The sequence below is a fragment of the Crocodylus siamensis genome, chromosome 1, assembly GCF_052110815.1.
Source record: "Crocodylus siamensis isolate JL-2025a chromosome 1, ASM5211081v1, whole genome shotgun sequence".
Taxonomy (NCBI): Eukaryota; Metazoa; Chordata; order Crocodylia; family Crocodylidae; genus Crocodylus; species Crocodylus siamensis.
The window spans coordinates 119,654,708-119,677,720 of NC_143395.1; the positions used below are offsets into that span (position 1 = coordinate 119,654,708).

The 23,013-nt window shown below is 41.4% G+C and overlaps 1 protein-coding gene across 1 annotated transcript in view; it reads right to left on the reverse strand.

The window, feature by feature from the left end:
- The window catches only part of SYNE1 (spectrin repeat containing nuclear envelope protein 1), a 515,591-nt gene that overhangs the window by 259,812 nt on the left and 232,766 nt on the right, over positions 1–23,013 (reverse strand). The window contains exons 37-47 of the mRNA XM_090041573.1: positions 22,096–22,249; positions 21,147–21,775; positions 20,263–20,442; positions 15,906–16,056; positions 13,179–13,337; positions 12,119–12,301; positions 9,835–9,936; positions 7,159–7,362; positions 4,807–5,014; positions 4,130–4,242; positions 2,474–2,679 (exon numbers count right to left, since the gene is read on the reverse strand). Of these exons, the coding sequence (XP_089897699.1) occupies positions 2,474–2,679; positions 4,130–4,242; positions 4,807–5,014; positions 7,159–7,362; positions 9,835–9,936; positions 12,119–12,301; positions 13,179–13,337; positions 15,906–16,056; positions 20,263–20,442; positions 21,147–21,775; positions 22,096–22,249 (2,289 nt within the window). The remainder of the gene's footprint in view (positions 1–2,473; positions 2,680–4,129; positions 4,243–4,806; positions 5,015–7,158; positions 7,363–9,834; positions 9,937–12,118; positions 12,302–13,178; positions 13,338–15,905; positions 16,057–20,262; positions 20,443–21,146; positions 21,776–22,095; positions 22,250–23,013) is intronic.

Genomic DNA, 23,013 nt, shown 5'->3' on the forward strand with positions numbered 1-23,013 from the left:
AAAAAATCTTCCAAAATTTAAAGGAACAGTACTTGTATTTATTACTATATTCAGTAATGATAAGAAAATTAAGAGAAAGTTGTTTTCTCTCAAATTCTGTTTTAATTAACATTTGTTTGTTAAAACCTAATGTGCTCTTTTCAGATTTTGAAACCTGCAGCGAAAAAGAAGCCTAATGCTAGCAGACCTGTAACACACCATGGGGTATGATCACAAAACAAGCGAAGAAATAGTAAATTTGGTCTTGCCTAGTTGGGACTTGTATTATAGTATATAATACTATAATACACAAAGCACAAAGATTTTAAGAAACAATTAAACATTTGTTAAAATTAGATCCTTAAATGCATATTTAGTTAACAAAACAGGTGAAGCAGTATTTTTAAAGTCATACTTCTAATAGAAGTTAACTGAAGTTTTTGAGTACTCAGCACTTCTGAAAAACAAGGCCATGGATTTAGGAATCTAACTTTAAACTCCTATTTTTTAAAACTCTTAGGATAACTAAGATACACATGCTGAGGGAGGGGGAGGGGAGAAGCAGACATTTTAATTAGAGTGGTTCCTGAACAATGGCTCTAATTAAAATGACTCCCTGTCATGCGTATTAAGTCTCTGTGCATTTACAAATGGCTGTGGGATGTTTTATCCAAAGCTCATTCAACGAGGTTTAATGCACACCTGTGGCCATTTTGAAATGTGTAGGCGCTTAATACACGTGATGGTGAGGCAATGCTGGAGCTTAATCGAGTCTGCTCCGATGCGTTTTAATTAGAACATGAACAAGCAGATCTATAGGCACCCTTACTGTCAATTCCCATTAGTATTCCCAACATTGCTGCTTATCCAACCACTCACTAATGTTACAATAAATTGTTTCATCTTTCCTTCCCATTAAACTTTATTTTAAAATCCAATCACATTTTAAAAAAATATCCACAAGGAACTATCTAGTGTATAATGCAATATGTAGAATGTACTTCCATTTCATTTAGTAGTAAAAATATTATGGGCTAAAGAATACTTTGAGTGTTCTTTCCCAGAATTATCAGGTGATTTTCCAAACTTATTTCCTTTATTAGCCTGTATGTATCAGCAAGTAGGTCATCTGATGGTCTGGACCCAGAGAAGGCCCTTCAAGAAATCTGGATCTGCACTTGCAGTTGGGAAAGCTGCAGGTAGTGTTAGATGGAAGGCATACCATCATAACACCCCAGAAGCAATCTTGGAAAGGTTGATATAAGCTCCTCCCCATCTTCGAATTACATTTGCATTCCTGATAGACCTAGCTGTTCATTCAAGATTCTGTGATCCACACACACAGGCTCCCGACTCCTGTGATATGATGAGATCATCATCATTCTTGTTTCAAAAGCATTTTTCTTGTCCAAAATCCCCTTCTGAAGAGTAATTTTATGGGAGCAGGCCCATAGTTATTACGCCACTAATTAGAAACAATCTCAAATGATCATGTTCACCTTCATAGTTTGGATCAACTTGTAGCATGAACTGAACTAACATAGCTGATGTTAACATAGAGTGTAATAATAGTGAAATACAACCATGTTAATCTTGTCCTGTAAGCAACTTGAAAACTCCATTTTGTATCCTTCTGCTTGACATAAGTGAATGAACTCTGCATAGCCTTTATGTACAAGTGTGTGTAAAAGGGTGAATGGTGAGAGAATGGCATAGAGATGGGAGAAGAAGATTTAACTGTGTATGTAAGCAACAAGGTGCCATATGTAAGTTACCAGTCAGTAAACTAATTAACAAATGGCTGAAGAATCCCTTTTAGGCCTAGGACACAAAGAAGATAATGGGGAGAAGGAATGCACCCATTCTGCCAGACAGGCAGCAAAAACACTCCAAGGCTAAGAAAAGCTGAAAACAAAAGAAGAACAACCGCAACCACAGAAGCTAGGTATGGAAAAACCCCAAAGCACTGAAACAAAGGATGCTAATTCCTATAAAAGAACACTTTGAAAATTCCAAGTTGGGTGAGTCTCTTTCTCTACTGCTGTTTCACCAGAGCACAGATGCATCTGTTCACCCTGCTCCAGGTGTTATCTTCAAATCATCATCATCTACTCAATAAGCCCTGGTTGGCCACCCTGGGCTGATATTAAACAACTATTGCTAGTAACTATATCTGGTATATGTGTGGATGAAACGGTTGTTTTGTGTACGTGTATGCCTGTGTATAATGATGTGTATAATGTTTTGTGTGCGTCTATATGAATGATGTGCCCAAACCTCTATGTCTAACTCATGTGATCAATAAATACGGCACCTTGCCTCATTCCCCTTTATAAAGTCTCGCTTATAATTTGAACAATTAGCAATGTGTGTAACAATCTTCTCTATCTCAAATAATTACCTTCACAGTTTGGCATTCAGTTGCACTGTCCTAATTCCAAGCCACTTCATAATAAAATTCTGCACTGAAACTAGTCCTGTTGAAATAACCCACCTTCCCAGTTCTGAAGCACAGTTTTCTAAAGCCTGTTTATCTTTCAGGCACAGCTTCAGAAAGTCCTGGAAGTCCTTGTTAGACTGTGCTATCTGCTCCTGGATACGACTCACTACTGGTTTTGGTAAGTAATCACACAAATTTTCTCCTTCCTTGGAGGCAGCGTCCAGCTTATTCTGTCCATCACTAACAGAGTTCAGCACTTTCTGTGTGAAGAAACAATACAAGCAAAAGTTTAAATAGGCAGGATTTACAAGCTAAGCAGAAACAGTGATGTTAAGAATAGCCACACTTCTCCAGCAAGGCCAGAACTAATGCTCAGCTATGGAACTGATTGGACCATTTAAAGAAATTTCATTATAGAGTATGTGCACAATTCCTATCCATTTCTAATGCATTCATATCACTCTTTCATCAGGAAGAATGGGTGTTGGCAAACCCTAGTCCAGTTGTTGCATTTTTCATGCTTTTTCCCATGAGCATGGATCTCCAGAATTCCAGTTGGAAGTGCGTGGAATGGCAGCTTCTTTAATCTTGGAGTTTTCCCTGTGCTCCTGCTGCTGCTGACTGGCAGAGTGGCCTGGTGGCTCACTGCTTGCATCCTGCAATTGATGGCTGGGAGGCACAAATCACTGAGGCAAAAACCAATCAGTGGCAGGGGGCACATGGGGGAAACTCTGAAATTAAAGAAGCCACCACACTCTTCCAGCGTAAATTCTGGGGATCCTTAGACATCAGAGGTCAGATCCAAAGGGCTCCTCACATATTATTTGGTGCACATCTTGAGAATTGAATAAAGAATAGAATAAGAAAGACTAGTACAAGGATGGAAAGATAAAGTAAGGATAAATAGGAAAAGGTTTTAGTAGAGAATGAACACATCTACAGGTGCATATTAATGCAACATGATAAATGCTTGTGCATATCACACCACAGTTAAATGCCCTGGGCGCCATGTTTAAACGTGAGCCTGGAACTGCAGCATATTGAGCCAAGTCAGAGCAGTCCTAGCTGGCAAGTGGCCTGGGTGGGGGGTCAGCCTGCTAGCCTGGGGTGGCTCAGCCTGGCTCAATGTTTTGCAGAGAGGCTAGCTGGGGTACGAAGTTGTGCCAGGGCAGGGCTACATGGCAGGCACACCCCCTAAAGCACCCTTGTGCCCCAGCAAACCCCGTCAGCATCTACACATATACTACTGCAGAGTAAAAAGCTACACAGCAAGATAGTACTTGTATTTACAAGTTATAACCTGCTGAGGAGTTTATTAGTTTACTGTGGCCTAATAGGCTGCATGTATAGACACGGAGACATTTACTGCAGAGCTAATTAGTTTACTCTGCAGTAAACATCTTGTGTAGATGTGCCCAGTGGAGGAAGATGGAGAAATAAATGATAGAGAAACCACAGAGATGAAAGAAGAGTTTTAATGGAACAAAAATCCCTGAAGATGAAATATGACTGGTTGCCTTTTTGGACTTGGGGCAATTAAACAGAAATATACTAAAGATCTCTTTTACAGCAACCCACCACAACCATTTGTATGTTTTCTGGATTTGTTAGATTTTTTATATTAACAATTTGTCAGACTGAAGGCAAATGGCTTGCGTGTAAGCGACTTAAGGGAGCTAATCGAAGGAGCTTTTGCTTTGATAACTATACCTGCAAATCATGTAGCTTCATTTCTAAGGCTTTGCTGTCTCCAGACCTATCAGATGAGTCTTTTACTGCCACCTTCATACCCGAAAACCAGTCCTGGAATTCTTGCATAGTATCTTTTAAAAGAAACAGAAGATTGAAACTATTTCTAAGAAAAGTCATTGTACATTTATATAATCAAAGACACTGGGTATATAGCTATCTTACATGCTTTATTCATCTTCTATTAGTGATCTAGGGCCTGTTGGGACTAAAGGAGAGGCTCTCTTTGACTTCAGGGGGCTTTGCATAAAGCACCGTAACACCATGACAGAATAATTATGGCTTCTGAGTGCTATACAGTGATGTGTTATAACAAGAAAAAATATAATGGGACTTAATGAAATTAAGAGAAAAGAAACTCAGATCTGAAGCTTTCATCAGAAGGAAGACAAAATTGGTAGTCCTATCATGAACAGTGACTATTAAGTTTTGTTTCCTTCTTGTTTAACATTTCTGTTTGCAGCTTGGGGAAATAAACCTTTCATAACAGTGCTTTAAATGAAAGACTTTATATAAAACTAAGTCAGCACTGTAAATTATGTCATTGGAAACGTCATTGACATTCTCTGGCAGTCTCTTCATGGGTTTGATTCATGGCTGTAATTTAATGGCTTATATTAGCAAGAATGAAGACTTACCATGGAAGTGTTTTTCCAAAAAGTCCTGCATGCTAGCCTGTGTTCTGGAGCATAGTTGGTTTACAGCTTCATACTTCTTTATCAGTGACGTGACAGTGCCACCCAGAGTCTCTAACTCTTCTGAGTGGTATTTACGGCATAAGCTGTTGAGGTTCTCTCGGGTTGAATCGATGCTGCTTTGCTGTAGTTGAAGCTCTTTCTGAGTGTCCTAAAGCATAAAATTATATTATAAAAACAACATATCTAAAGTAACAAACGATGCGTCTCTTCCCTCAAGAATCCTGCACTTTCATTCAGTGAAGCTTGTGATATTGCTCTGGAGCAAGGATTTTGTGATATCCTGGAGTCAGTCAAGGAATAGGGAAGTAGAGCATATACTTTCCTGAAACTTTTCAACTCAGATGGATCCTTGAGATGGTGGAATCAACAAACAAAAATGGATTTTTCAGCAAAGACCACTGGGGGGGGAGTTATGCAAGTAAATTACTTTACAAAGCATGGTTTGAAATGCCTATTTTCAACACAAAATAAGAGTACATTCAAGGTACACTGGGATACTGATGCGTGTTGGGAGTTTGAAGCAGGACAGCGAGCTATACCTTGGCTTTGTCCCTTAGCCTAGGGACAGACATTACACATAAACTGATTTGAGTGATCAGAAACTGGTTTAAACCTGTAACAGAACAGATATTCAGTACACATAAACAAGTTTGGAAATGGCAGAATCCAGTTTGAGATAAACCTGGTTGAATGCAATATCACACTTAACTGATTTGGGTCAAACTGGTTAACTGATTTGGTCAAACAATGTCTGTCCCAGACCCCTTCCTGGTTTAAGTTAAATCACAGTCCTCCAGTATCCCACATGCTTTGCAGCTCTGGGTGGGGCTCTGCTCTCTGCTCCAGCCTAGCAGTGCTGGCCCCTCCCACCTACTCCCTGGCTTCAGCTCTGGCAGAGACTGCAGGTACAGTAGCATATGCCTGGCTTTCTCCTGCTGACTCCCCTCCCCCATCACCACTCCCTGCTTAAGCAGGGATTCCTCCATCCCCTCTGCCTTACACAGACATTTATCAGCATTAGCTAACAAACCACATGCTGGCTATGGTCCCTGCTGTGGGAGACAGGACCAAGGCAGACAGGACACTGTCAGCTTAGGGCGTTTTGAGGCTAATCAACAGGTAGGTGGTAATGTCCTTCTTTTTCTTCCTTGGAAAAAGCTGTTTAAAAAAAACTTAAACTAATGAGAGGTTTTGTTTTCCCAATGGGCTGATAACACTGTGGCTTTATCAGCCCCCTGATGGTTTGCAGCCCTGTCAGGTTTGCAAACAGGGAGAGGAAGATTGAAAAGCTCAGTATCACCAACAGATGCATGCACTGTACCCCACCCCTCCCCCCACTTGCCTCAGAATGCTAGCTGGGGTCTGGGGCCTGGCAACACTTCTGCCCCTTGAGCAGGTAAAAGCCTGAGATGGGGATAGGCCAGGATGGGAGGTTAAACCCCTCCCTAATCAAAGCATCTTGCTGGGGCCTGGCCATGCCTCTTCATCTCAGCACTATGGAAGGGGAAGGGAAGGCTGCTCTAGCACCCCACAGCTTCTAGCCTGAGCCACTGTAGGTATGTGCCTGCATTTCTTTAGTCCAAATCAGATGTCTATGCAGTTACAAATCAGTTTAGCCTAGTCAGGTTAAACTAACCTGCAAAGATTGAATCAGTTCAGGCTCAGGATTTTTGAATGTCTGTCTCTAGCCTTGGTGAGCAGCATTTAAGACTAGATTTATAGTGAAACAAAAACTGTTTTGATTGTTTCATCAGAACTGCTTTTTGTTTTCAACACAAAAAGTTTCATACAGCTTTTTAAAAATGGATACAGTTGGTAGTCAGTAGTCAGGAAAAGTTTAGTACAGAAGAGTTGCTGCACAGGAGGATTCAGATGTATCAAGGCAGAATATACTATTATTGTTGAGTTCAATCCAAACCTACTAGATTCTTGATATAAAATTACCATGACTGGAAAGGGGAAAAAAGGGTCAATAAATGTGCAATGGCCAGAAAGTTTGATGAGACAGTACCGGTTCCCCTAATATGGAAAACTGTTGCTATTCATTTAGTTTCTTTAGAAGGCTGACAGCACAATTAGGAAGTGTGTGTTGTGAGAAATGCTACTCTTGAGAATATGACATTGTATTCTTCACTGGTTTCCTAAAGTTGAACAATAGGCACTTTCTATGCTTAGATTAAAGCTAAGATGTGAATTAAAATAAATGTACTGCCACTATTTTGACTGATCAGGAGGAACTATGCTAAAATGAAACACAGAAGAGACTAAATGTAAATTTGCCTTAACACTTACCTTTACTTTCTTTAGAGACTCGGGACCCTGCTTGCACGCACAGTTTAACAAGGACTCTTCTACTTCTGTGAGCCAGTCTGTCGTCTGATCAATAAACTTTTGTAATTGCATCTTCTGAGCACTGAAATTTTTCAGGGTCTCTTTTGCTGTCTCAGACATTTCTTTCACATGCTCCAGTTTTTGCCTTAAATCTGTTTCTATAAACTAAAACCAAACTGTCATCCATTAGAACATTACAGGGAACCACTTGGCATAATGATATTACAACCGATGGAAAGCTCTTATGGGATAAGCTAAAAATGGAAAATGGGAAAGTAGTATACACAACTCTTCATGCTCCTTTTATATGAAAAATAATAAATAATTAAAATAATCAAAAGAAAGAGGTAGATACTCGGTGAAATCCTGGCCCCCAATGAAGCAACATCAATGGAGTCAGGATTTCACCCTAAAAGAAAGGGTATCCAATTCTGGGAAAACCATAAGGTTTGTCTGTTCCCTGTGCAGATTTAGCATTAATGTGGAATGCATATTAAACACAAAACTGATTCCATGGATGTATCTATATGAGATGTTGACCTATGGAGCTGACCACTTAGCTCCACAGTAAACATCTCAGCATCTACATGTTCACCCCTATTAGGACACAGAAAACTAATAAATTTCACAGCAGGGTAGTAACTGAAAATACAGTTTAATCATGCACAGCAGTACACATGTAGATGCTAACATGGCTAGCTGGGGCACAAGGGTGCTTCAGTGCTGGGGTTGTCTGCTTTCTAGCCCTGCACTGAAGCACCTCATGCCTCAGATAGCCCCTCCACAGCATATTGAGCCTGGTCAGAGAAGCCCTGGGCTGGTAAGCTGACCTCCAGTGCCCCCTGCCAACCAGGGCTGCTCCAACCGGGCACCATGTGCTGTTCATGAATAAACTCCAGAGTTGATTGCTCCTGAGTTACTTGCTCTCAGGAAAGCATTCAAATGGTGCATACAGGAGCAAAAAACTCAGGAGCAATCGGCTCTAGAGTTTATTCATGTGCACTAATTACACATGTAGATGTGCCCCATGAGAAATAAACCAGTTTGGTGCACCATCTTACCATAATAGGGCAAGGATTAAACTGTTTTTGTATAAGTCTGATTAAAATTAAATGCAGAAAATGAGATACGGCACCATAACTTTAATTGCTAAAATACAGAACTGTATAAGAAAAGCTAGTATAAATTAGCTATGTCAATGTCACTTCTGTTAAATAAGTTCAATGAATCAAATAGAATAACTGAATAATTTAGCTGAGGAATTTTTTTGCTTTTCTGTTCTTAGAATATCCATGAACAAGCTAACCCTTAAAACAAATATATACATGTTTTGAAATCACTCAAGTAATTTATTTTAGGCTAGTTTAATAGTTCTATGAATTGGGCACAAATACTCCTCTAGTGAAGTAATAGTCACTATTTAAATCATGATTATGTAATAAGTCACTATTTGAAATTTGGCCTGTATTGGTTAGTAGTGATTGGTCACAGTTAAAAAAGTTACATGGTATGGTTTTTATCCTAGGACTGGATGAGTGTAATACATAAAGATGAAAGTCAGTAGTACTTCTCCCATTTTAGGAAGAGTGAAGGGATCATCATTTACATGATTTTAAACTATACACTTTCTAGGCCATGCCTGAGGTATCATTTCTTAAAATATTAGACTGCCATTAAGCCTCATTAGCTTGGGTTTACATTTGGGCTCAAGGTGGAACAAGGATTCATAATTTGATTAAATTTACAGGGTCCTAGAGGTCAAAATCTCAAAAGGACAGTGCATGCCTTCAGACTTGCCAACCAGGAAGGTGACAATCTTACAAATTCAGTTTTATCTGAATCAGACCTCCAACAATAATCCCTTTGGGTGATTCAGACAAACACAATCATGTGGTATGTGGCACCACAAACATGTCTGCAGTACCACATACCTCACAGTCAGGTGTTTTCTGCGCTGTAAAGACATGAACTGCTCTGCTTTTTCTTTTTCTTTCCATGGTTTTCTTTTTCCTGCCAGGAAAAAAAAAAGTGGAGCAGTGCATGCATGCATGCCGCTGAAAAGTGGAGCCGGGCCACCTGGAGCCATGCTGCAGCTGCCAGCCAGGCTCCTCCCTGCAGGATCGCTGCTGCTGCAGGTCTGGGAGGCCCACAGGTAAGACTGCTGGGGCCAGCCCAGTGCTGGCCCCAGCCTCCCCTACCATCCATCCCCAGGGTAACTTGCCATGCACCAAAGTGCACATGGCATGGGCATTCCCCAGGGACAAGTAGTTTTGCTTCCAGGTGTGCCACTGCTACTTGTCCCTGGGAAATGTAACGTCCATGCTCGTCTGGACGCGGCCTTTGTGTCTCTGCACCTGGACTGGGACCAAACCACTCAGGTTCAGTTTAGATCTATCCATTTAAATTCAGTAGTTGTGGTGCAGGTAAGCCTGAGCTATCTCTTAGCCAGCTGCCTTGCTAGCATGGCAGTCTAATTAACCCTGTTGTGAAAGGTACTTACAAGAATTAAACATATGTTAGTAATGTAACGTATGCCACACTGAGGGAAAAATGAAGCACAGGAGAGGTACAGATACCAGAAGGATTTTCTTCCTGTTCGCTTGGATGCAAATGATGTGAGCAACAGTCATATTTTACCTGAAGATCTGCAGGAGGCTCATGACTACTCGTCAATCCACTGAGTTCTGAGACTTTAGAAGTAAGTTGCTCCAACTTCTGTCCTTTGTCCTTAACTTCAGACTGTAAAATAGTATCTGTTAGTCTTTATACTGATCATTACAAAGTTTAACAAGCTTTGGGTAGGTCCTTGGTAAATTGGAATAAAGGAAGAAAATGTAGAAATTGTTTAGGCAGTCAAACTCTATTATTGTATCAGATTCTTTGTCTCCTAAAACATATTCCACTCCTTGCCTTTTTTGATACTGAACTCAGAAAATTTCCTTTCCTTTAAAAACTTGTACACACAGAGCTAATTATAGAGTCCTAAATGTTTAATAGCTTTATTCTGTGAAAAGTGGATGAGTAAATATGGGACCTTCATTCTTCATAAGACTGGAAAAATTTACTGTGCTTGGTAGGTTTCATTTAAAGGAATGCAGAGCATAATAACAATGTGGACTTTTCTGCTTTTTATTACTGAGAACTGAGATCCTGGAAAAAATTAAACATAGGACTAAATTCTATGATGAGAAGAAAATTGAAATAGGGCTGCTGCCTTTTATTCATTGATATTTCAGGATCTCTAGTTGAATACAGACATATCAATAAGCAGGAAAGGTTCTTTGGGTAGATGTGATATCTTTTATTAGACCAGCTAAATACTTGGAGAAAGGTTCTTTGCAAACTTTCTGGCACTAACACCCTTCTTTGGGCACAGGGAAACTGCTGCTGTTCTGTTTTCTCTAAGGTGGAAAAGAAGCTAAAGTAAACAAGAAGCCTATAAAAATGCAAATGAGTGGAATGGGTAGAGATGGTGGGGGGGAAAGGGAGCATGAACACTGCATGCCCCCGGAGGCTTGCGGAGTGGCACAGTGATGTGGCGGTAGCGCTGTCAGCGGCAGAAGTGTGGCAGTGGTAAGCGGAGAGCTCCTACAGGCAGCCATGGCGCTGTTGCCGGTGGGAGGGAGGGGGTGGCGAGTGCTGACCAGTGGTTGGCAACCACCCGCAAATCATCTACCCTGAAAAGCTTGCCTACCTATGCTGTACTGTGCATCAAGGAGGTACAAAGCCACCTATAGCTCCTTGGACAACTGCTGTGTCTCTCAAAAAGACAAGAAAGATGTAGCCTCTGCTCCTTTCTATGCTCAACCAGCTCTGTGGGCTGGAACAGGGCTGATCTCTGCAAAAACCAATACTGTACAAGGAATAATTCTAGCTCTGCAAAGTCCTTCCATTTCATGAGTGCAAAGGTACCTGTAATACTGAATAGCTGTGCTGTCCTAGAGCCCTGTGTGCACTTGTGGGTTGGGCACAGTCTACCCTAAACAGAACTAAAATGTTTAATACCTATTTATTTAGCTGTTCCATTAGGTGACAGATTCAATGGAAAGCTTTGATAGGTGAACATCAACAAAAATGTTCACTATGAACAATTTCATGATATATCCCTGTATAACAAGCTTTTTATGCATCTAATTGAAGATCACTATTTTTTATTAATTCTAAAGGAAATGGAAGAGGCCTGTCCTTCAATGGATCTGCCATGTATTTACAATATAGCACTATTCTCATATTATAAATGCCAATACCATTGGACTGTTGCATTTTCACAGCTCTTCTCTGGAGTATATTATCTAGTGAACTCATCTCCTACCCAACCATCCACTTCTGTTCCTACACAAAGTAAAAAAGTTATGCACTAAGGAATCTTCTGTAAACTAAGGCAGTGATAATACCACAGTAAGAAAGAACTACTGAATTTCAATGCTGGATATGCCACCTGCTGTGCAACTAAGGCATATCACTATTAAAATAAAGAAATGTAACCCAGGTGCACAGAGATTAACATGAAGTCAGACCCGCAAGAAAAAAATGTTGCAAGGAATTGACTGCCAAATAGTTGTAGGGTACTCCTAAAACAATTTATAAATGCCTGCAGAAAGAGGATGCACTAATTTTCCTGCTGTAATAAAATCCATGTAAATATTGTGGGACACATGGAGTTTAAGATCACGTGTTAAGCCTGTGGCAGAAAGACTGCTTCAGAAAGAATGGAGTATATATATGAGATTATTAAAGGTCTCCCACATGGGTTGATATTATTGGATGATTGTGTGATTGGATGCAAACTAAAAGATTATCAACTGATATCCCTCAATACAGTTACACTTACTTCAGTAGAGATATACTTATTATTTACACAAAATGCATGCCTGGGAGAGAGAATTTCAGACATTTGTCTCACTGATTTACTTGTAAGCACCTGGAATTCTTTCAGGAAAGCATCCATTCTCTGGCTGCTGCTCAAGTTGCTGAGGCCTTCATTAAACTGAGACACAGATTTATTGTACCACCCATCAATTTCATCTGCAGTTGTGATGATATCATCCCATAGTGACCCGCTTATACACAATCTCTCTGTATTCTCTTCAATCCTCTCTGACACCTGTTGGAGATGGAAGACATTGCAACTTTTAATAAATGAATTACACATTTCTTGATGATGAAACCAATTGCAGGGAAAGGATATCAAACACTGCTGGCAAAGCTAAGTAAAATAATTGTGAAATGGTAATATTCCCTTGAATTCATTGTTAGGGTTGATCAGGATTCTTATTTTACAAACAAGGACACATTCAGAATAGCACAACTTACATCATGTACATGTTAGATTTATGTACTATAAAACTGACAAAAGTAGTATATACTAATGCCTAAGCATGTGTATGTATTTGACTTGGAAATAAATCTATACATCTGGATTTAAGTAAAAAACAAATGAAAACAAAAAGCAAAACAAAATAAAACTTCCTTTGTCTTTTAAAGTGTCATAATGCTAGAGATCCCTCCAATCACAAATATATATTTGTGCAAAATGTGCACATTTTGCAAATGTCACCTTGCATAATGTGCATCGATCCTCAGGGGGTGGAAATGTGTGTGGCCTAATTGATATTAATGGAGAGAGACTTATTTATGCCAGGTGAGGATCCAAGTCAAATGATGTATTTATTTAAGATAACTACTTTATAGTAAAATACAATCCTGTATTTAGTTCTTCATAAAATACCTTCTTTAATAGATGGCAAAGGTACCTGAAATACACACACAATCAGTGTGCACACACATACACTCCGTGCACATAATATATGTATGTGACCATTGACAGAATGTTAATTAATACCCCACTGAGATTTACTACAAAGTCACGTTCACTAGAGAAACGCATCTTCAGTTCCTAAGAGAATGCTACATACTGCAAACTTTACTCAGGATATAAACTGAGTCTGGCATATAAATAAAGTATAAGTTATTGTCCTTACATCCAGCCATTTGTCCACAGTACTGTTCATATCTGCTTTCAGTAGCATAGGATCACAATTATGAATTCTTTTCAGCTCTGCTAGCAAGTGCTTTCCTTTATTAGTGAAGGCATCCAGGTCTTTCTGTCTGTCATTCAGTTCATTCTTGGCAGTTTCATGCTGTGAACATAAATGTTTGCTTCCTTAGTGCAACTTTAAAGGAATAAACAAAAATCTAGCTTTCCAGACATCCAGCTCAAGAGACCCAAACTCAAATCTGCTTTCACATATGAAAGACATTTAATGGTCTCACTCAGTCCTGTAGCCAACAGTTAAAGGTCATGACTGAGGCTGAGATTACATGTTACAATTAGACCATGTTAAGAGTACTTAAAACATGAATGATTGCACATCAAGGCTTGTTAATAAGTGCTAAGTGCCCTCTAGGCATCCTGAAGTTATGCCACTTTGAGCAAGGATTATCTTCAAGGTGCGCTACCAAGCTCAAGTTAACTTCTGGTTGTTCAACTGAGATAAAACCGTCAATTTGTGGTCCTCCAGTATACCATGAGGCACTGTTCCTAGGTGGATTAGCCATCATCAAGGACTCCAGAAGCCTGGGCTGAGAGCTGGGGACAGCCAGCCAGCAGGAGAATAGAAGGGAGTGAGTGCTGAGGGAGGGGAAAGGGGTGAAGGGGGGCAGAGGGGTGGGACAGGAGTGGAGGGGGGAAGGAGGAGGAAGGTGTAGTTGTTTGGGTAGTGCCAGGCTTCAGCCCTCTCTGGCTCCCAAACTGCACCCTTTATCTCCCATCAGCCCCTGGGCTGCCCCCCTCCACTTCCTGATTGGCCCTTTCATCCCCAAATCACTGCCCCGTCACCCCAATCACACCTTCTGTCTCCCTAATTGCCTCCTGCCCCCTCTGCTCCTCTACACCCACTTCACCCATGGCTACCCTGATCCGCCTGAGAGTGGCATTGGCAATGGAGGGGGCCCCCCAGCAGGTTCACTGCAGCTTGTGCCACCCACCCACACCCAGATTTAGCCTCCATGGCTGTCTGGCAGCTCTCCACCCTTCCTCCTGGTCCCTCCTTCCCCTGGGGCCTTACGGGGGCTGGATCTGGGTGTGCAGGGGCAGTGCAAGTTGCAAAGAGTCCAAGAGCAGGCAGGGAAGGGAAACCCCACAACTGCCACCACCATAGGACAGCAATCTGGGGTGGAGGGGTATATGCAGGGTGGAGGTATAGATCAGCAGGGAGCAGAGGGATAATTGGGAGGCAATCTGGCAGGGGGAGGGAGGGCACTAAGGGGAGATAGGATGGCAATCCAGGCTGGGGGGAATGGGGGCAGCAGGGTGGCAATCTGGCAGTGGTCAGAGGGTAATTTGGGGGGACAGAGGAGGCAACTGGGATGTCCATCAAGACAGCAGGGGGGAATTGGGGTGACAGAGGTGTAACCCAGGAGTGGAGGGGCTGATGAGAATGAAAGAGTGATTGTGGGGGGTGAAGGTGATCTGGGGGCTAATCTGGTGAACAGAGTTATGGGAGGCCCTTCTCCTCTCCCCCACCTACACTGCAACTAGAGAGCTTGTGAGTGGAGAGGATATGGAGCAGACTTGTCAGCTTCTAGCCATGCCCTTGCTCAACAGCCCTCTAGCAGCAGATCTGAGCTGTGCACATTAGAGAGGGTATGAACTCTTAACATGTGACTGCTCACAGCATGTGGTAACTTTAATACAGTCTAATGTTCCTTAGAGTTAGCACATGCTAGTTGTAATGCATAATCTCACCCTGAGAACAACAGGCCTGGGTTCTTCTCCCACTCCACAATAAACCTCCTGTTTACCTTAAGTTATTTCAAATTTTCTATCCCTCAGTTTCCACATCTATATGATGGAGTAATAATTTCACTTAGCATTCGTGAGGTTTAATTATATGAAGTTTGTAAAGACTTTCAGCCCCTGAGACAGAAGTGTAAGCAGATGGTGTTGGCAGTGTGTCTTAGGGTATGTTGGCAGAGCTATAATAAGGGATCTTGAGAAGTGTTTGTTTTGCTCAACCCCTAGTATGCACACTGATGACCCGTGTTGGCTTAAGAGTGATTTTTGACCAGTAGGATTTGGAATGTTACAAATGCAATTCACTGAAGCAGATGTAATATAGCCAAAAAAGGCCTGGTCACTTTTCAGTTGAAGCAGAATAACCAGTTTGGTTAAGGTGAAAATGGTCAGCAACAAGAACTAGATCATGTTTTAGAAACAGATGCTGAATTGCTGATGATGCAAAATCAATTCCTTGTGCTACATTCAAAAATCATTTTTTCTTTTCACTTGTTTTAACCCGAACACAAATTTTCCAAATTGTCATTACAGCAAAATCTTTAGAAACATGTTAAATGCAATTTCCTTCCCCTGAAGAGTTAGTACCTTTGAGCAGAATACCCTTTCTTAGCTGTTATGCAAAGCTTCTAATTATATGAAAATTACTTTTCAATATGTTTAAAGGCATTAAAATGCACTTGAAAAATATCAGAAAACTAGGTGCATGCCAATGGAAATAATTTCCTGCAATAAGTACAGCAAAGTATATTCTGCTCCTTTCAGTGATGAAGGAATTGGGAACAAATATCATAACAGAATTTAAGCAAGGATCAGATAAACTTCTCTTAAAACACACAGAGAATTGATTAATCAAATTCATTGAAATGAATGAACAAGCTGGTTACTTTTAAATTAAAATATTTGTAATTACCTTTGATAAAACCCGTCTGATATCTTCCTTATTGTTCAAAATAGATTTGGTCACAGTCACATTGTCAGCATTTTCTATGACTTTACTTACAGCTGATTTTAAGCTCTGATATTCCTTCATCAGTTCAACAAGGGTAGAACACTGTTCCTGTCTGCAGTGGAAAAAAAAGTATGTGTTTGAAAAAGTGCTGTTTATTCTGACATTCTGGAAGCGTGATAAAGCAATTCACCATGGAAAATTTCTCATGCAAGATATCAAAGGAAGAAATAAGACTTGTGCTTAGAGGTCACAAGACCAGAAGTGATATCACACATCATAAAAGAGGGTGCCCTAGTATCATTTTACTGAAGGGGTATTTGAGCTAATTCACTTGTCCAAAAATATACAGCAGATATATGTCAGAACTGGTAATAGAATCTGGCTTCCTTAATTCATAGATCATTCAGTAAGATTTTGAACTATGCTACCTGAAGATCACAGTGCTATTTTGTAGTAGAAATAACAACACTGAAAGCTGAAGAAGTTGAATGACTGTCTGGATCATTCATCACTCCACTCTTTAGGCAACGCATTAGTTAAAATATAAGTTGTTTCTTGGAGGCGCCTACCATATTTGCTTAAATACAAGATGAGTTTTTCCCTTATTTGGCATGGGGGAAAAGTCCCTTTCTTATAATTGCATAAAACAACATTTTACTTCCTACATCATAAATCATTAAACTGCTGCCAAAAGCAGTATGCACTCAGCAACAGAAACCAGCTACAGTAAAAGCTCTGTTATCCGGCATCGCCTGGGAATGGGGGATGCAGGATAACAAAATAGGCCGGTTAATTGAGCGGCCCTAGCTGCTGCTTCTTCTGCCACGTCTCGGGTGTCCCTCCCGCCACATCGCCGCCCCTCCTGTGGGCCCTGTGGGACAGGGAGGCGGGCCCTGCACGGCCCCGCACAGCCCTGCGCACCCCGTTATGCCCCCAGGCTGTGGGGGCTCGGCAGCACAAGCTGTTTTGCCCTGGGCCTTGGGGCTCACAGAAACTGGAAGTGCCATGATGGGCACTTCCAGTTTCACTTTATCTTACAAGCTGGCATGCCGGTTAGTAGAGCGTGTGGCTTGTAAGATGTCAGTTAGCAGAACTTTTACTGTATGAAGTTTATTTAATGCAACAGCACTGAGAATGACTATAAAACACAGCCCACATTGGGCAAATAAGCTTATGGGAACGTACCAGAAAAATAGGTTACCATAGCCAATTTGATTATGTTATATGATAGTGTCAATTAAGTGCAGATCCCCACAACGCAGACTTTGTTTCAAGTTATACTGAGCCATGACCCTGCATGCAGTTCACCCAGAACCCCCGCCACCCTCGGCCCCCCTCTCAGCCTGGCACATATGACTAACGTGGCTCTTCCCTCCGTAAGGTGAAGCTAAACCAGGTTGCTCTGTGCCTCATCTGCATATAATTTTTTTGAGCATCCCAGGACTTGCAACAAAAACACCCAGTTCCAGTCATGAGTGGGGGGCCAATTAGCACATGGCTACTTGGAGTACACACAAAGACTGAGCAGTAGGCCTCTGTGAATAGGGAAGTATTCGATTCAGATTCGTCCAATTCGGATGCCAGAGATTCAATCTGGAGATCCGAATTGTTTTTCCGATTTGATTAAGCCAAATCGCTTTGGAAGATTTGGAGCCGATTCGGAGATTCTGCCGTAGAGCATAATGGGGAATCAATGAAATATCTATAGCGTTATTGTCTTTTGGCTGATTCAGTTGAAACTTGCAGGGATGGCAGCCTATGCTAGCAGCATGATGCATGCTAAGTTTCAAGGTGATAGGTGTAGGGGTTTCTGGGAAACTGCACCCCAAATTTCTGAAAGAAAAACTCATGTCATGTGTGTTAAGCCACTGTGGGGTAAAAACTATAGGGATGGTAGCTCTTTCTGTGGCCAAAAAGCCTGCCAAGTTTCAAGGAGATCAGTGCAGAGGTTTGGGGAAAACTGTACGTCAAGCTGCAGACAAGCAAAATTCGTGACGTGGGTGACGAAGGCACAGCAGGATGAAAACTGCAGGTCTGCTAGCCCCTTCTGAGGCCATGAAGTCTGCCAGCTGTCAAGGAGATAGATGAAGAGGGTTCTAGGGCCCTGCACCTCTAGCTGCTGACAGACAAAACTCGTGTCATGGGTGCTTGTGCAATTGTGTCCATCTTGGGGCAGGGCTGGGGTGGCGGAAACCATTGCAGGCCTGGCTGCTAGGCCCTGCTGCAAGCACAAAGCCTGCCAGCTCTTAAGGAGATGGGTGCAGGGGGGGTTCTGGGGCCCTGCTAGCTGCTGGCAGGCAAAACTCATGACGGGTGCTTGTGCAACTGACAGGCTCTGTCTTCGGGCAGAAGCAGTTCCTGGCTCTATATTGATTCTTTCTTATCCTTAGTCCCTGGTTGTGTAGGTGTTAATGCTTGCTCATTAACCTGTTATCTAGTAGCTAGCTACTGTGTATTGAGCTGGTCCCTGAGTGAATCATGATTGACTGATAACACAGTAGCTTAGCAGCCAGGCCTGCAGTAGTCCCCCCCGACCCCCCATGCCCCAAGCTTGGCACACGTCATGTTCTCAGCAGAGGCTACCATCCCTGCAAGTGCCATCTGAATCAGCCAATAGACAACAAAGTTATAGATATTTCATTGATTCCCCATTATACCCTATGGTCGACTCTCCAAATCTTTTCCAAATTGATTTGGAAGCTCTGAATCGATTCAGAAACCCTAAAGCTTCCAGTGATTCAACTTGCATTTGTAGATTCAGCCTCTGAATCATCCGAATCATCTCCAAATCCAAATCACGATCCAAAGCTTTGCACAGCCCTACTGAGCAGTGCTGAGCTGTGGGGTCATTGTGGCTTAAAATGCTGTTGACTCTGGTGGGGCCCAGCCCAATGAGCTTTGTGATAAATCATGAGCCTTTGGGTTTGGACTAATATCATGAATAGTTTGTACCCTATATAAGTAGGTGCCAAAATGCTGCTCAAAAGTGTGCTTTGGATAACTGTGCTAAAACTTGCAGCAGTTTCATAACGAAGGTATCATGCATTAATTCTGGATAAACTAAGTGCATGAGTACTATCTGCAAATTACTACAGCCGTGTTTAATTTCAATGTTTCTCCTCATGTCTATGTGCTCAGCAGGAGCAGGGTCTGATAGTAAGGAGAGGGGGAAGGGGCTGCCAGAGAAAAAAAGTTGAAGGGGAGCAGAAAGCAAAGGGCTACATGATCCCCCAAATCACCCTGCTGGGGTTGTTTAACCCCAGTACTCGTTCCTGCTATGGCAGGGGGTTGGACTTGATGATCTGCTCAGATCCCTTCTGACCCTACTAACTATGAAACTATTTTTCCTGCTACAGCAGTGGGAGGAGGACAAATTCAAGACAGACCTCCAGTAATTAGATTCTATACCAAATTCAAGACAGACCTCCAGTAATTAGATTCTATACCTAGAAAATTATAATAAATTTACAAATTTTCCATATACAGAATCTGGTTATTGAGTGGGTCATCTTATAGTCAAGGTTATCTTCTATTTGAGTAAATATGGTAGATTCCGCAAAAGTCCCTAGAGAAATCTCCTCCCATAGATAGAAGGTGTTGGGGGTGGGGGAAGGGTGGGGAATAACACTACCTATTTCACATAAATTGTAACTGAGCTCGACTTACAGATAACGGTGATCATGCCTGTTTTTTGTACAATAGCCTAGTGGCTAGAACAACTCTCTCAGAATATGGGAGACCTGAGTATTAGGCTCTCCTCAGCCTAAAAGGACTTGACCCCCCCTTTACTTTCTACCCCTCTGCTGAAGTTAGACTACTGGGCAGCAGAGTATGAAAGTCCTGAGACTAGAAGGAGAACAAGCAAGAAAGAGCTTGGGTCTGCAGCCCAGTGTTTAGCGCATACCCTGGAAAAAATGGGAGGTATGTTTCCAGTCTGCAAACAGGATGATTTTTTCTGTTTTTCAACCAAACAATGGGTATTGTAACTGCATCAACTTGGCTGGGAGCAAGAAATGAGCAGCCTGCCTAGACCTAGAGTTATAACTGAGAGGTATAGACACCTCTACCTCTTTCCAATAATAAAGAGACTGGTCTGGTTAGTAACTTGAAGCCTGATATGTGGCTTTATTAAATTAGTTTGTAAAGTACTTTCCAAACACAATATAGGATGTGATTCCTATTACTGATATTATTTTTTTATTAGAGCTTCTAAAGTAACCAAACCAAACCACAACCACTTAAATATATGAACTCTCTTTCTCTACCAAAACAAATGTAACTCTCCACCATTGTTTAAATATATTCAACATCTACTTACTTTTCATGGATTACTTTCTTCGTATCCTCCCAAGTAACTTCTAAGCGGTTTATCTCATTATCAATATCAGAGGCAAGTGTTATATCTTTCTGGGCTATTTGCTTTGCTTTGTCCATCAGCCACTGCAGTTCATGTTGGTGAGAACTGAGCTCATCCTCTAATTGGTTAAAGACCCTCAGTCTGCAAGTTAAAAGAAATGTTATATATTGACTTCAGAGACCCACTACTAAGAATGAAATATGAAAACAAGCAAAAGCGACAGTATATTAAATATGTCTCTAGTCCATGTTTTAGCCTTAGCTATAACAGTGCAACTGGCACAACTCTACTGGAGACAAGGACATTGGATTTATTCTGCGGTCACTAAAATAAGAATCTGGCCTTCTGTATTTGTATACGTATATATCCATACATGCTTCCTTACCTCATGTGACAGTCTTAGAAATATTTTTCTTGGATTTTAGAACTTTTTACATAATTTTCCTGTACATTATTATAGTTAATGATAACTCTGATACTCTCTCCAGCATGTGAAGGTACAATCTGCAGTCCTGTAGCAGAAGCAGCTATGCCCCAGGGATGAAACGGAGCACCCTCTGAGTTTTCTGGACTGATTCTGTTTTTCTCCTGGCTACTCACTTTTGGAATTATGCTGGATGAGTCCAAGGACTTTTCTACCTTGCACCACTGTGCCTCTTTTCTTTGCAGAGTTTATACCACTGGAAAATCTGAGCTCCCAGGAATAAACCCAACCCAAGATATGAAATGGTTAGAGAGAGCCCGAAGTTGCCAAAACATGCAACAATCCTGCGGAGAGAAAAAAGTAAAAACAAACAAACAAAACTCACTAACGCTCAAAAACGTATTAAGATTTTTAGTTTTACCTTTGTTGAAGGGCCGGAAGTGTTGGCTCCTTCAAGCCTTCCTTATCAGCCTGTTCTTCAACATCTTCGATGCTCTTTAATAACTGTTCTTTACGTTCCATGAAAGATTTCTGCAAGGCTCCAAGGGCTTCTGCCTCACTCTGTTTGGTACCCAGCAGAGTTTGAACTGACTCCAGTTCTAAGCACAGATGATCAACCATAGCCCTGCAGGAGGTCCTCTGCTCAGAACTTCCATGTCTGAGATGGTACTGGGCTTTAGTAAGGCTTCCATCCAAACTGATTGCAGAAGATTCTAATTTGTTAATATCTTGAATGACATCACTCAGTTCCTTCTCCAGAAGTTCGGATTTAGTCTTATCCATGTTTCCTGTAGTCTCTACTGTCTGCCTCAAGCGATGGAGGATACTTGAGGCAGCAGCATGTAGCTCTCCGAATGCTGCAAGCTGGTTCAGAGCTTCTTGTCTTTGGCTGGTTATCTGGCCAGCCTCCTGAAAGAGCTGGAAACAGTCTTCAGCCTTCCCTTGTAATATCTGGTGATCCTCTGGGTGACTAAAAGAACATAGCTTTTTTATGTGTTCCTTCAATGTTTGTAGTTCCCGTTTCTTTTTTTCCACTTTCATTAAGTGGTCCTGTCAAAAAAAAGGGAAAAAAAAAAGAAAAAGGAAACAAACTAGGTCCTTGGGTCCTTTACAGAATCTCAGGGTGAAAATTTAACAGAAAAAAAGGGGAGAAAAAGTTGAGCTTATGAGCACAATTATTGCCGAAGTTTCCAATAGTGACAAGACAGCATTGCACTGCACTGCATTACTACCATCAGGAAAATCTACTGTATAATGCAAGATTTTACCAAGCTGATTAGCTACTGGCCTTCCCACAGTTTTCGCTGAACGCCCTCTGGAAAGTTCTGTACATGTTCAGTGTTTTTAAATATTTAAACTGGATAGTTTACCTTATTATGGGATGCAGCTAGCTGTTGATCAGCAGTGTTTATCTCTGAAGTGGCTTGCAATTCAGCAAGGAACTGCTTAATCCAGTCTGAAAAACTAAGCAGCAACTCATCAAACTGCTCGTGTTCAGCAACAAGAGACTGAAGGAAGCTGATCCTACAGGATGTTGGATACAAGACTGAATAGTTAATTTTTCTGTGTAAGTGAGTCACACTGATGAATCAAAACCACAACTGACTAGACAGTATGAAATGCATTCCAGGTGAAACCAACAAAGAAAAAAAAAAAGCAAGGATCAAAGCTGCATTAAAACCGAGTTCTGAAAATAACTTACCACACAATGAAATCAACTGTCTCTTTTCTTTGGAAGGTGTCTTCTCTCTGTCTCTCTCTCTCTCTTTCTATACTACATGTGTACTAAATGCTATAAACGAGCTAAACCAATCAGGCTATGAGTTTCAGCCTCCACACACAAAGTCCCAGGGAAGTCAATGGGAATTAAGGATGTAAGAAGTCTGTGACCTTATACCTAAATTTTCAGACCTTTTTAAAGTCACTTGAAATGCATGTATAGGCACAATTCAGTCTCCCAAGGTGCTCAGCAGTTTATCAAGGAGCTGAATGCTCAATTCTCACTGAATTCAGTGTGAATTGAGGATGCTCACAGGAATATTCATTAGCTTGCAGAATTAGGTCCTTGGGTCCTATTTGTTTCATAGGATTCAGAATTTAGGTGCCAAAGCTCCAAAGATTAGTTCTGATCACAAGGCACACAATGCATTGAGCTCCTCCAGTCTTGATTGCAAAGTTTCCTAGGCTCCTACACTTCTGTTTCTTAGCTTGCTCCAAAGCAACCCAGTTAGATCATACACACCAGATCCCCACCTACATTCAGTTGTAATCCAATTCGGTTTTGAGGA